The sequence below is a fragment of the Syngnathus floridae genome, chromosome 7 (genome assembly GCF_059516105.1).
Source record: "Syngnathus floridae isolate MCC-2025c chromosome 7, RoL_Sflo_1.0, whole genome shotgun sequence".
Taxonomy (NCBI): Eukaryota; Metazoa; Chordata; class Actinopteri; order Syngnathiformes; family Syngnathidae; genus Syngnathus; species Syngnathus floridae.
The window spans coordinates 6819323-6830691 of record NC_142419.1 but is presented as its reverse complement, the minus strand read 5'-3'; the positions used below and the strand labels follow the sequence as shown (position 1 = coordinate 6830691).

Genomic DNA, 11369 nt, shown 5'->3' with positions numbered 1-11369 from the left:
TACGGCAACAGCAACACATTTCAAAACAGAAGCAAAATATAATCCTTGTGTGTCATTGCTGTTCATCCCACAACTTTGCACAGTTGTTTCGTGCATCCCTTTATTTATGCCCCCTCAATCCTTTTATGCAAATACGTCCCCATTACACTAATTGGCAATGTGAGGTTTGAATATTTTACATGAATGGTCTCGACTGCACAGGCCACTGACTATGGGTTGTGGCATAACATTGCACGCTCTAATGTGCTAATGGTAATTACACACACAATAACACACGCACGCACACACAAACAACAGTGGCAATAAATGGGCAAACAAAGGTCATGCAATTTACACACGGTGCCTGTCATATTAGCCAAATGAAGCAGGGCTGAATAATGGTACCACTGACAGGAGAAACATCTTGACTGTCTGCCGAAAGGCGTGCGTATGTGTGTGTGTAGTGTGTGTGTGTGCTGGACTACTCTGCATGGCCATGAATTATGCAGTCTTTACTTGTGGCCGCATGCGGAGAGGAGACGCTTTGTGATCGCTGGGTGTGATGTGTGTTCACTGAAGAACGCCAGGCTGTGAGAATTTCTCTTGTTGACTACAAAAACAAGTCATTGTTATTGTTAATTGTTGTTGAGAAACATTGTTTTAGGATTAATGTCCTAATTAATGTTATAAAACTCATATTTAGCCATAGATAAAATGTTCTTCCTTTCAAAGTTTCCACTAATCTGGGAAGACTCACTGTGGGAAATTTGAATGATCAAAGGTTACTATTGTTGGACCTGAGAAAGATCCTGGCCCACAAATTCGGTTCAAGTTCACCCGCCTGTCCAAAATATCTTTGGAAGATGAAAAATCAAGAGGAGTTGGATGTTATTCAATCCATGAGTGATAACCATATTTGGTCAAATAAACATACTTAAATCGTACCATGTGACCTAGGCTCCAGCTCACCGTGAACCTAACAAAGACAAGAAATAAAAAAAATGTCAGATAAGTTTAGAAAGCCTTTGGAACCACAATTTAAATATGTGGAGGAAGTCAATGTGTCTACTTTCTCCTGGGAGGCTTAATCATGGTTATGTTGCCTTATGTAACACATTGCGATAATCATTTTTTTGTGGGTGCCTGCTCCTTGTGATGTCAGCCTTGAATGAATGAATGATAGACCATCTCTCTCTTATAATTGGCAGCGTTGCAGTGGTGTAGCTACCATATATCTTAAACTAGCAGGTTGTGTCAGCACACGCATGTACACATCCACATGTCTCATTCGTCGGTCTTCAATAAATCAGTCTCTCACCGTCGCCCTCTAATACATCACTGCCATCACTCAGCACACTCCATTTCACTTGTCCCCTCCAAGCCTCAGCAGGTACGTTGATCACTTTTCTCTCAGCATTTTTTTTGGTTGTTGATTGGTTTGCTGTTGACTTAATTTCTCCATGGGTGTACGTGTATGGTTGAGTCCCACGTTGACCCATAGTGCAAGTGCGGACGACGAGTTGGTATCAGAAAAGCGATAATCCACATGTCCTCCCTGGCACTGGTATTTTCCATCAGGGTTGCCTGGGTGGAAAAGAGATGAGCAGGATTGGGGATTAGAGTTGATCCATGCAAATTAAAAGATTGTGGAGGAGACCTTGCAGGGCTGGGTGAAGAGGATGCCCTTTGCGGAATTTTTGACATTGCTCTTTGAAAACATCTTCCTTTATCTTTTTTTGTCTGAATGTAAAGTTGGCTTTCAATCATCCTAATAACAGTTAAAATGATGCTTTGTTTGTTGTCTTTTTTTCTTCAAGGTCTCCCATGGCAAAATCCTGAGTAGTCTTCGACAAAGGCATTACCCAAAACACACGACTATAAACATCACTGCTACATTTGATTTGGCTTTACAATCTCTCCTGAGTGACAAATGGTGATTTTATTCTGTGAGAGATTTGTCCAGTCTATGTTTGAGATCTCGTGACTTGTCTCTCATTTGGATGTAAATGTTAACAGCAGCAAGCATAGCTCCTCCAAGGCTCCTTGTACAAGCATCTGAAAAGGAAACTCTGCACGTGCATGAGCCTTTGCGCTTCCTGGAACATCCTTTAACTTCGTTACAACGCTCCCATTAGATACTCATTTCACCTCCTATTGCTCTAGAATCTAATCATTTTAGATTAATTATCAGATTAATCTATTATTAGCGCAAACAGTGTGCATGTGATGTGTTTGTACTTGCCCTTTAGTATTTTCTTGTCTGAGCACAGGGTGTGAATGACATGTATTGTTCGCCAGTCATTTCCCAACGTCATAAAAAAACTTAATTAGCAAAACTCTCTCAGGGCGATTTCACAGAATTCGGCATCCAAGGGTGTCAAGGCTCTCTCCAGCAGAGAAACTTAAGTCCAGCATTTCAAAACTACTTAATAGACCAAGATTTGGTCATGAATTATGAAGTGCAATGATTAAAGTGGGGAAATGAGTGCAGTGAAACTGTCAAGAGCGTACACCAGCTTTTGACCAAAGTCAGAAGGGATATACTGCAGCTCACCCGCCGTGACCCCCGATGAGGGAAGATAAGCGTTATGGAAAATGGATGGATTGGAATGCTTTACCCTTCTATCTATTCTGGTTCCCTCCTCTTTATCGCTCCCTTTGCACAAACTCATCTTTGTACACAGCGGCAAACACACACGCACACACACACTTTCATGCTGCACAAGATTGTAAACTTGAAATTTAAATACGCTCGAGCAGTAAACATTCCCCTGGCCTGTTTGACTTCTGACTTTTGTGAACTTGCTCTATTGGTCTTCCTCTTTCAGCTGCAAAAACAAGCTAACAGCACTTTGCTTATGTGTGTGTGTCTATTTGTGCAATTGTGCATGTATCTATGTGTATCTAACCACCCGCCTCAGAAGAAAGTGATGGGAACATATTGATGTTTTGATAATTTTTCAACCTTTAGCGGCAAGTCAAGCAAGGAATGTGTTTTGTGTGTTTGCACGCTACAGAAAGTTTCTCTACAGAACTTTTGCCTGCATGGAGACAATTTTGTCCATGTTTTGATAACCGCTCGTCTGACACGTAGATGGAAACATGTCATTGAAGCAGTGAGAAAATTTGCTTCCAATTACAAAACTTAGCATAGACAACATCAAATGCAAATATTTCCCATGATGGTAAGTCACATTCCTCGTGTAGAACCTTCCCAGTGTAGCCAAACTTTGAGTTAAATGTTTAAAACACTTTGATGACATTCAGAGACAGAACTGTTACCATTTGTCCATTAATGTGACACTGAGTTAAATTTCTGATTCTTATCATTAACATATTTCCCTTTTTGTAACATCACTTACCCCCGCCCCCCAAAACAAAAGGGTCCATCTTTCACATCCTCACCAAAATGAAGTTAGAAGATCTCATCTTTCCTAAGTGAATGCTTCACTCACTGTGGTGTTGCATTAGCTCCCGCAGGACATTCATTTGGTCCAAACAAATCAATGTGTGTGTATGCGCTGCATGTGCGCAGTGATGGATAGCCTTTTAATAATGAATCAGTGTGTATCGGTGTTCGTGCGAGAGGGGCAGGTGTTTGTGTTTCTCCCACACTTAAAAAAATTGAATTAAAACTGCACAAGATAGAGTATGACAGTTTTCTTTTGTTATTTTTAATTAGGTGCAGTGTTTGACTTTAGCAGAATGTAAAATGTTTGTCCCCTTCAAGCTCTTGGTTAATTAACTGGGACAATCCCAAGGCTTCTTTTAATTCAACATGAAAAAATAGGGTACAGATCCATCTCATTGTCATCATCATCATCATTGTGCTTCCATAAGATGAAGTGTCAGGGCAAAGCTGGATGCTTGTGTGTTTTAGCTGTGACCATTGACAATGTGTTTCTTCACTAATCAACCATTTGAATGTGCAGCAGTGACTTTGATTAAGAGGACTGACGCAGGTTCAGACGAGCGGTGAAAGGAGAAACCACCTTCCTTTTCACGTTCCTACCCTCTTGCTTGCTCTCTTGTTGCGATCAATTTCAATGTTCCATTTAATTAACCTATTTGTATATATACTTCTGCATGTGGGCTGTATTTTGTTTTATTTATCGTACTCATATTTCCTCCTTTATTGTGTCTAATCCTCAACGTATTTGGTTTCTATGTGACTCTCCGTTTTTGCCCTTTCCCACATTATTTCTTCATCCTGTCTTTCTGATCATTCTGCCTCTGCCGGCAGCACTGGATTACCTCGGTGCACATGCGCACACAAATGCACACATGGTCTCTGTCACACACTCATAATTTTTTTTCTTTTGCATTAGTGCAGCTGGCTGGATGTAGATGCCCCAGTTTCACATGAAAAAAAAAAAGGGCCAAGGTTTGTATCATGCAGTGTGTGTTTTTGTCTTATCAGGGTTTGTGTTACACATGGATTGGAAAAGCAAATGTTGATTCTTGTTTATTTTCTCTTCTTTCTATCTTTTTTCTTTCATGCAAAAACAAGCCTCCTGCATGTTTCAAAATAGACTTCATCCTTGCATGTCACCCTGCTCCATAAAATAAAAATAAGTGTAAAATTTAAAGCAAAATCAAATATTTTGTTTTGTTATTATATCAATATTTGAAGGCATAATGACCAAAAATGACAGATATGCAAAGACCCCATGCAGGCCTAGGGTGGAATATTTACCCCTCTCCGATTAACTCCTGCCATCACATCTAAAAAAAAAAAAAAAAGATTCCTTTAGTCTGATAAGCCTTGTAAACCCGAGGCTACTAAATATGCTTTCTCTCAAGTGTGACTCCAACCTGACCCCACTGCAAGATTTAAGATGGCCAAGAGGCAAACTAATTCAGGCCAGCTGGAGGCAATGACTTCAATTGTGTGTGTGTGTTTTCAAGCTCTGTTTCTTTCACGGTAGTAAAGAGGACTGCATTTGCATACTTAGCTACTCGTGTATAAATAGAAACAATCATCTCTGTCTGCAGACTTGAATGATTTCCGAGCCATGGCTGTAATCCCCATTTGAATACAGCCTCTGACCTAAAAGATTGTCTGAACATGGAGGAAAAAAAGTAGACTGAAGATTTGCAACTCATTGCATTCGGTTATTATTTACATTTTACACATCCCAAATTCATTGGAATTGGGGTTTGTATAACTTTTGTATTGGATCTTGTAATCATTGTGAGGCCTTGAAAGTGTTTTAGTGTTCCTATAGAAAAGGGGAGCAGGAACAAGCCTTACGATCTTAATCAAGCATCATTTATCACATTTCAAGCTTTGAGAACAACTCAGGAGCTGCTTAGCATTTCCTTGTTTGCTCTCCAGTAACTCCTTATCTACTTCATAGCCCTCGACAGAGTAATTCATCAGGTCACTTAATAAGTCACCACTTCAAGTTGTGTGCATGCTTTTTTTTTTTTACGCACACTATAATGTACTTCGTTATTGCAATGTTGTTTCAAAAGGCTCCAAAAACTTGTGTTTTTGGGTCGTAAGTGTGAGGTTGGTGCAGTACAAATGATTGTCCGGTTTATTGACACTATCAAAACAATGTATATTGACTAAGTTCTCTTTATTCACTCTGTAATCATGTGTATGCTTGCTTTTCTTTTATAAGGAAAGATATAAGATATGATAACCATCGCAGAAGTTACGGGTGCGAGTTATAATCATAATAATATTGTAGCTGAGCTAACCACATCTGTCCCTTAATGGGCAGAATGTACCATGATCCTCCATTGCTTCTTCAAGGACACTTCACACTTCATAGAGATGAAATCATCTCAAAGTAGATTCTTGAACATGGCAGTGCGTACTGTACTCCATACAACCATGAATAATTAAAAATGTTCTGGAGGCGTTCAAGCAGGCACAAGTTTGGTGCCCTTAATGAAGTGTCTGGGGTGTGCTTAATTAAAAAAAATGTCCATGTTATGAACATTTTTTGAAGAGCATATTAGCATTACGTAAATCACATTTCACTTATATACGAGCATAAATTATGGTATAAAGCAAAATTAAAACAGTTTAGCCAACTGGACACTCAAATACACATGTGTATTTTTGTCTCTGTTGGTGAACAGTCCTGGAACACTGTAAATGTTCAAATGTGACCACTTCATGCTCTGAATGTCTGAGATCACGTGTCTCTCTGTCTTAAAGGTGTTTCAGTCTTCATTCTGAAGCTTTCCCAGTAGGCGGGGTCTTCGTCTGTCAGAGGCGATGCCGATGCAATGAGGTCAGTGAACGTCAACAGTGTGAAAGCAGTGGGCGGAGGACGAGATGAAGTACAATTCTGAAAATAAGTTGAGCAGAGGTTACAATTTGGCAACTGCTGGCTGCTCACTGAATAATTTCTAAACAAGACAGAGGCAATGCGGAATACTTACTACATTGTGTCCCACTGCTACAGCAACATGATGATCGGCATCAAGTAAACTCTCCTGCACGCACACAAACACCATAGAAATTGCATGTGACGTGAAGATAATTTATTCATAATATTGTTGATCTATCTGGCTGCCTAAACAAAAACTCTAACGGCAACCTAAATGCTGCATGTCACATTTAACCGTACCTTTCTCGAACTGACCTTGACAGTCTGAAATAAATGTGAGCACTCCCATTCTAAAACTCCTTGCTGGTCAAGCCAAGATCATTTTTGCAATGGAAGTAATACAGTCACAAAAAAAAAAGAACAAAATAAATCATTTGCCAAATGGTTGAAAAAAAGGGACACACCACGAGTGAGCCGTTATATCTCCTTGCGAGAAAACCTTGACACTAGAACTGCATTAGGCCTCGGGTACCTCTCGAGGGAAAAGACGTGAAGAAAGAGACAAGCTGCTCTTTTTAGACTGCTCGTAACCTTTTAGCGGTCACGTGCTAATTCTTCTGCCTGTGTGCGTGTAGGCGAAGGGTGAGAGGAGGGCTAAAGATAACATCAGAGAATGCAATATTGGAAGACATCAAAGGGAGGTGAGGGCAGATGATGAGAGAAGAACGCGAGTATGAGGACATGGAATACAAAACAAGATGAGCAAAGAACAATCGAAACAAACGTTTTTTTCCTCTTTGATCGAGCACCTCTCATCCCCTCGGATTTTGCTGTCAATTTCAGCAGAGTGAGACCACCTGGGATTCACAGAGTGGACGCTTCCATTAGGAAAACCACTGAGGTGCAGGTGGGATGTTTGCACTTTGCACTCCTTCATCCCAAACGTTGCACTACATGTAATTGAGTCCACCATGTACCTTGACTCTAATGTGAAATAGAATTAAATTCAATCCAGCTCACTTGAAGGGATTTTTAATTTTAATCTTATATATCAAGAATTCAAGACTTTCATATCTACGTCAGTCTTCGTCCAGTTTTTACGTGATAGAGGCTCCTCCTACACACATACTCACTTCAAACAACCAGTTCTCCTCATCCTCTTCATCCAGGTGCATTCTGGTTTGACAGAGCACATGGGCCTGTGTGAGAGCTTCAGGGGACAGATGAAACTCCAACCTTTGCAGATTGAAGCCCAGTCCTGTGCCGATGGCCTTGATGAAACTCTCCTTCAGGGCCTTGAGCGGAAACAACAATCCCAGTCAGCTCACTGAAAGCTGTGCTAAGATTATTGCGAAACGTGTACATTCCATCACTATGGAATTTCTTCTTGCCATGCTTACATGTGGGTGCTCCAACAAACACAAATAAGTCCAGCAGTGTAAACTGAAATAGAATAAACCGATGACAATAATTTATGGTATAATATGCAGATGTATGTCCAAAAGATTGACTATTTCTGTAAATATGGCTCTGTGTGTATGCAACCCTGTTCAATAGCCAATGAGCCACAACAGAATTATAGGGCTAGTTGCTATGGCAACCACTGAGCTCTGACATTAGTCAAAGGTGTGATGATGACATCAGAGCTTGACGTCACTGTGCCACCCTTTCAATCTCACAGCTTTGCTTACCATTGCTGTTCCTATGTGTATGTTTGTGTTGTGTGTGTGTGTGTTTGTGTGAGAATAAAGGAACGGGAGGCAAAAGTAGCAGCGCTATGCTTTGCTCTCACAAACACACACACGGAACACCCCCTGCAGGAGGTAGCAGCGATGCAATGTGACAACAAGGTTGTACGATTGCCATGGTTACCCAGTGGCGGTAGAACATTGCGAGCTGATGCTGCTCGGAGCCGGCTGACCGGATGACGCGCCACTCGCACGGCGTGAATTGACGAGTCATGATACGGAAGAACTCGGGCACAGTGCTGCTACCTGAAGAGAAGAGGGAAAGAAGGATGGAACCAAAACGACAGGGAGGGGATGACAAAATTGGAGAAAGATGTGTGTTGTATCAAATGAGATGAGGTAGACAAACATCATGACTGCACCCTAGCTCTACCACTCTCATGCAAAGATTTGCCCTGTTTTTTTCCCCTCCACGATGGTACAACAGCGTCACCCAGCGGCACAAGCTACTACACACACTATAATAATTTTCATCCATTGCAGAGTTCTGGAAAGCTTTTAGAGCAGATGTCCAATTATGTCAAATTTGACTGTTGGTTTACCAGGCATGGATGTCTTCATAATGTCAATCCCAACTTGCAGCCCCTTCTCAGCAGCAAGCACCGCATAGTCGCCCTGGTGGGAAATGTTAAAGTTCCAAGTCTGAGGCCCCACTCCCAAATCTGGGCTGACCTAGACAAATGAAAAAAGAACATCAATGCTGTCTTTAATTATGACGACAACAAACAAATCTTGTCATTCATATTTACACATGTGGACAATTAAGAGCAGGACTGGGAAAACATAAGCACTAAAAAAGGGCCACGTTCAAGTTGTAAAACAGACAGAAAGGCCAGGTCATTTATATATTAAATGATGGTACTGGCTATGAAGATAAGTTGTGGCAAATGTGTTATTCTAATCTAAATACTACGAGCTTCTGGCGCTCAACATTTCTTTGTCTAACCTGAAAGAAACAAACAGGTAAGATATATATTTTCAGTAGTTATCATTCGACAATTAGGCATTTTTCTATTTTCGCAAGTTACAAGCACTATGCAAGTTGAAATTACTTTTTTTTCATTGTGCCAAACTGACAGTAGTATTAACGTAATCAATGGGCGGCTCGGTGGGGCACCGAGGCACGACGTGAGGCACGTCCGCCTCACAAATAGGAGAGTGCGGGTTCGATTCCACCTCTGGCCCTCCCCGTGTGGAGTTTGCATGTTCTCCCCGTGTCCGCGTGGGTTTTCTCCGGGCACTCCGGTTTCCTCCCACATCCCAAAAACATGCTTGGTAGGCCAATTGAGCGCTCCAAATTCCCCCCATGTGTGAGTGCGAGTGCGGATGGTTGTTCGTCTCTGTGTGCCCTGCCATTGGCTGGCAACCGGTTCAGGGTGTTCCCCGCCTACTGCCCGATGACGGCTGGGATAGGCTCAAGCACGCCCGCGACCCCCGTGGGGACAAAGGGGTACGGAAAATGGATGGATGGATTAAAGTAGTCAATCACGAACTTGAAGCGGTGCAACCAGGTAAGGCTTCCCCCTCGGTGACCGTTTCAAGCAGATATGTGTCCAGGGAATGTGCATCCTCTCACACACGAACCTCCTCAGCAGCAACCTGCCAGCCTGGCAAAAGAACGTGTTCATTTGACAAGTGACCCTCAATGCAAATATTGCAAAGCCAATACGTTTACGCTCACCATGGCTGATTTGGCATCTTTAGCAAATACAAACTTTCCTATTCGGTCTTTCTCTTCCGGTTGAATACAGCGTGCAGCAAACAGCCAGTCAGCCCTGCCAGGAGTCCACGACGCGCAGCGAAAAGCCCAGCGAACAGAACCCATCTGCTCGCCAGCCTCTGACATTTGGGCTCCTTAACTAGAAGTTGTCGCTGTCAGAAGTTGTCGGCTTGATCACATTAGCATTGCACGCTGGGGAGTGTTGCATGTGCATTCTTTGATTAATAATTAATATATTGCCGACATTCTACAGCGAAGGAAAACTCGCGTTTCAATAGCCTCTAGATGATCGAAACTGTTGTATCGTGAAAAAATGTGGTAGGCACTTTGTTTACATTTTACCTTTATCACACATGCCCCGGAAGAGAGCTGATGATGTCACAAGAGGCGTTGAGCAAATTGACCAATAATAGGAACGACCGTAAATGCGCACCTCAATGATGCATTCACTTGCCTGTATAAAACGTAGTAAATGATAAACTCAGTTTAAAAAATGCCATATTTACAGCATTGTAGTGATTGAAAGGGTCATTTCCAATTGTTTCCTTAAGAAAGAAAACATCACGCTGTTTTAGTATGCTAAACCTTAAAAAAAAAAGCTCCCCATTTCAGCCGTTAAAGCGGAAACGATTTAACATAATCCCTCTTCATCAAAGCCAGGGGTTTAAAGTGTATTTGGTCACTCCATTGAATAAGATCGATCTGCACGCAATGTTTTAAAGCTTCGAGATTTTTTACAAGATAACATTCTGTGAATGTTGCCTTTAAAGTAATCGTCAAAGTCATCAGATTTAAGTGCCAATTTTGAGGTCACGAAGCATTGGATTCAAGATTTTATCAGCAAATGATGCATGGCTAGATGAGGGGAAAAAAGGGAAATGTGTTTCCATTATAAATTTATTTAACTACTTGGTAGTAACCGGCAGATGGCACTAGCCAATTAAAACTCGTCTATTCTGAAGCGAGATCGACTGAAACATGTACAATTTTAGGTACAGCGTATTTTAAAATTTGCTTTCCTCCCCATTTGACTTTTTTGTGGTGCTCCAAAAAGTTATGTACAAGAAATCTGGTACATTGGAAGCTGCTTTGTTTCAAGTGTCAGTCTACTGAATTTAGTAACATCCCTTCTGTGTTGTGTGAATGTGCACCGCAGGCTGACTGTAGTGCAGCAGAAAGAAAACATACACACACACACACACACAGAATGTTCAGATTCAACGTTGACTAGAAAAAATATAACAACGACAAAACTAACTGCCATGCTGACATGTCAGTCCAGCAAAAACCTTTTTCGTGGGTGAAGCATGAAATGAATTATTTTATTGATCTAGTATCAGTATATAGAATAAATATCGTAAAATTCTCTTTCTCATATACATTCAGTACAATTCCAGGCTGAAAATGTCTGCAGCCCCTTTAATTATGAGTCAACCCCAAAGTTATTTTTTTTAAATCATTTTTATCTGTGCCTCACTAAATTCTGCTCGCACATATTTGATGCAGGATTGCTCCACTGTGACATCCAATTTAACTATATGAAAGCCAGTTTTTAAATGAATAGCTAAATGTGGATGATTGACAGAGGGAATAGGAACTTGGATTTCACTTGTATTCTCTTATTTTGTGCTA

General features: G+C 41.2%; 1 protein-coding gene across 1 annotated transcript; it reads right to left on the bottom strand.

The window, feature by feature from the left end:
* Positions 1-5545: 5545 nt before the first annotated feature.
* On the bottom strand, positions 5546-10123 carry aasdhppt (aminoadipate-semialdehyde dehydrogenase-phosphopantetheinyl transferase). Its single transcript, XM_088381842.1, has 7 exons — positions 9699-10123; positions 9511-9624; positions 8560-8689; positions 8142-8263; positions 7403-7564; positions 6382-6435; positions 5546-6287 (listed from the first exon to the last, which is right to left on the bottom strand). Exons 1-7 carry the CDS (start codon positions 9861-9863, stop codon positions 6132-6134), a joined length of 903 nt encoding a protein of 300 aa, XP_088237968.1. The 5' UTR covers positions 9864-10123; the 3' UTR covers positions 5546-6131.
* Positions 10124-11369: the final 1246 nt, after the last annotated feature.

Excerpts from the sequence above, each read along its gene's own strand:
- aasdhppt (XM_088381842.1), bottom strand. The coding sequence starts at position 9,863 with ATGTCAGAGGCTGGCGAGCAGATGGGTTCTGTTCGCTGGGCTTTTCGC. Across the intron at positions 8,264-8,559 it reads TATGAAGACATCCATGCCTG|GTAGCAGCACTGTGCCCGAG; the intron begins GTAAACCAACAG and ends TCTTCTCTTCAG. Across the intron at positions 7,565-8,141 it reads CAATGTTCTACCGCCACTGG|GCCCTGAAGGAGAGTTTCAT; the intron begins GTAACCATGGCA and ends TTTCCGCTCAAG.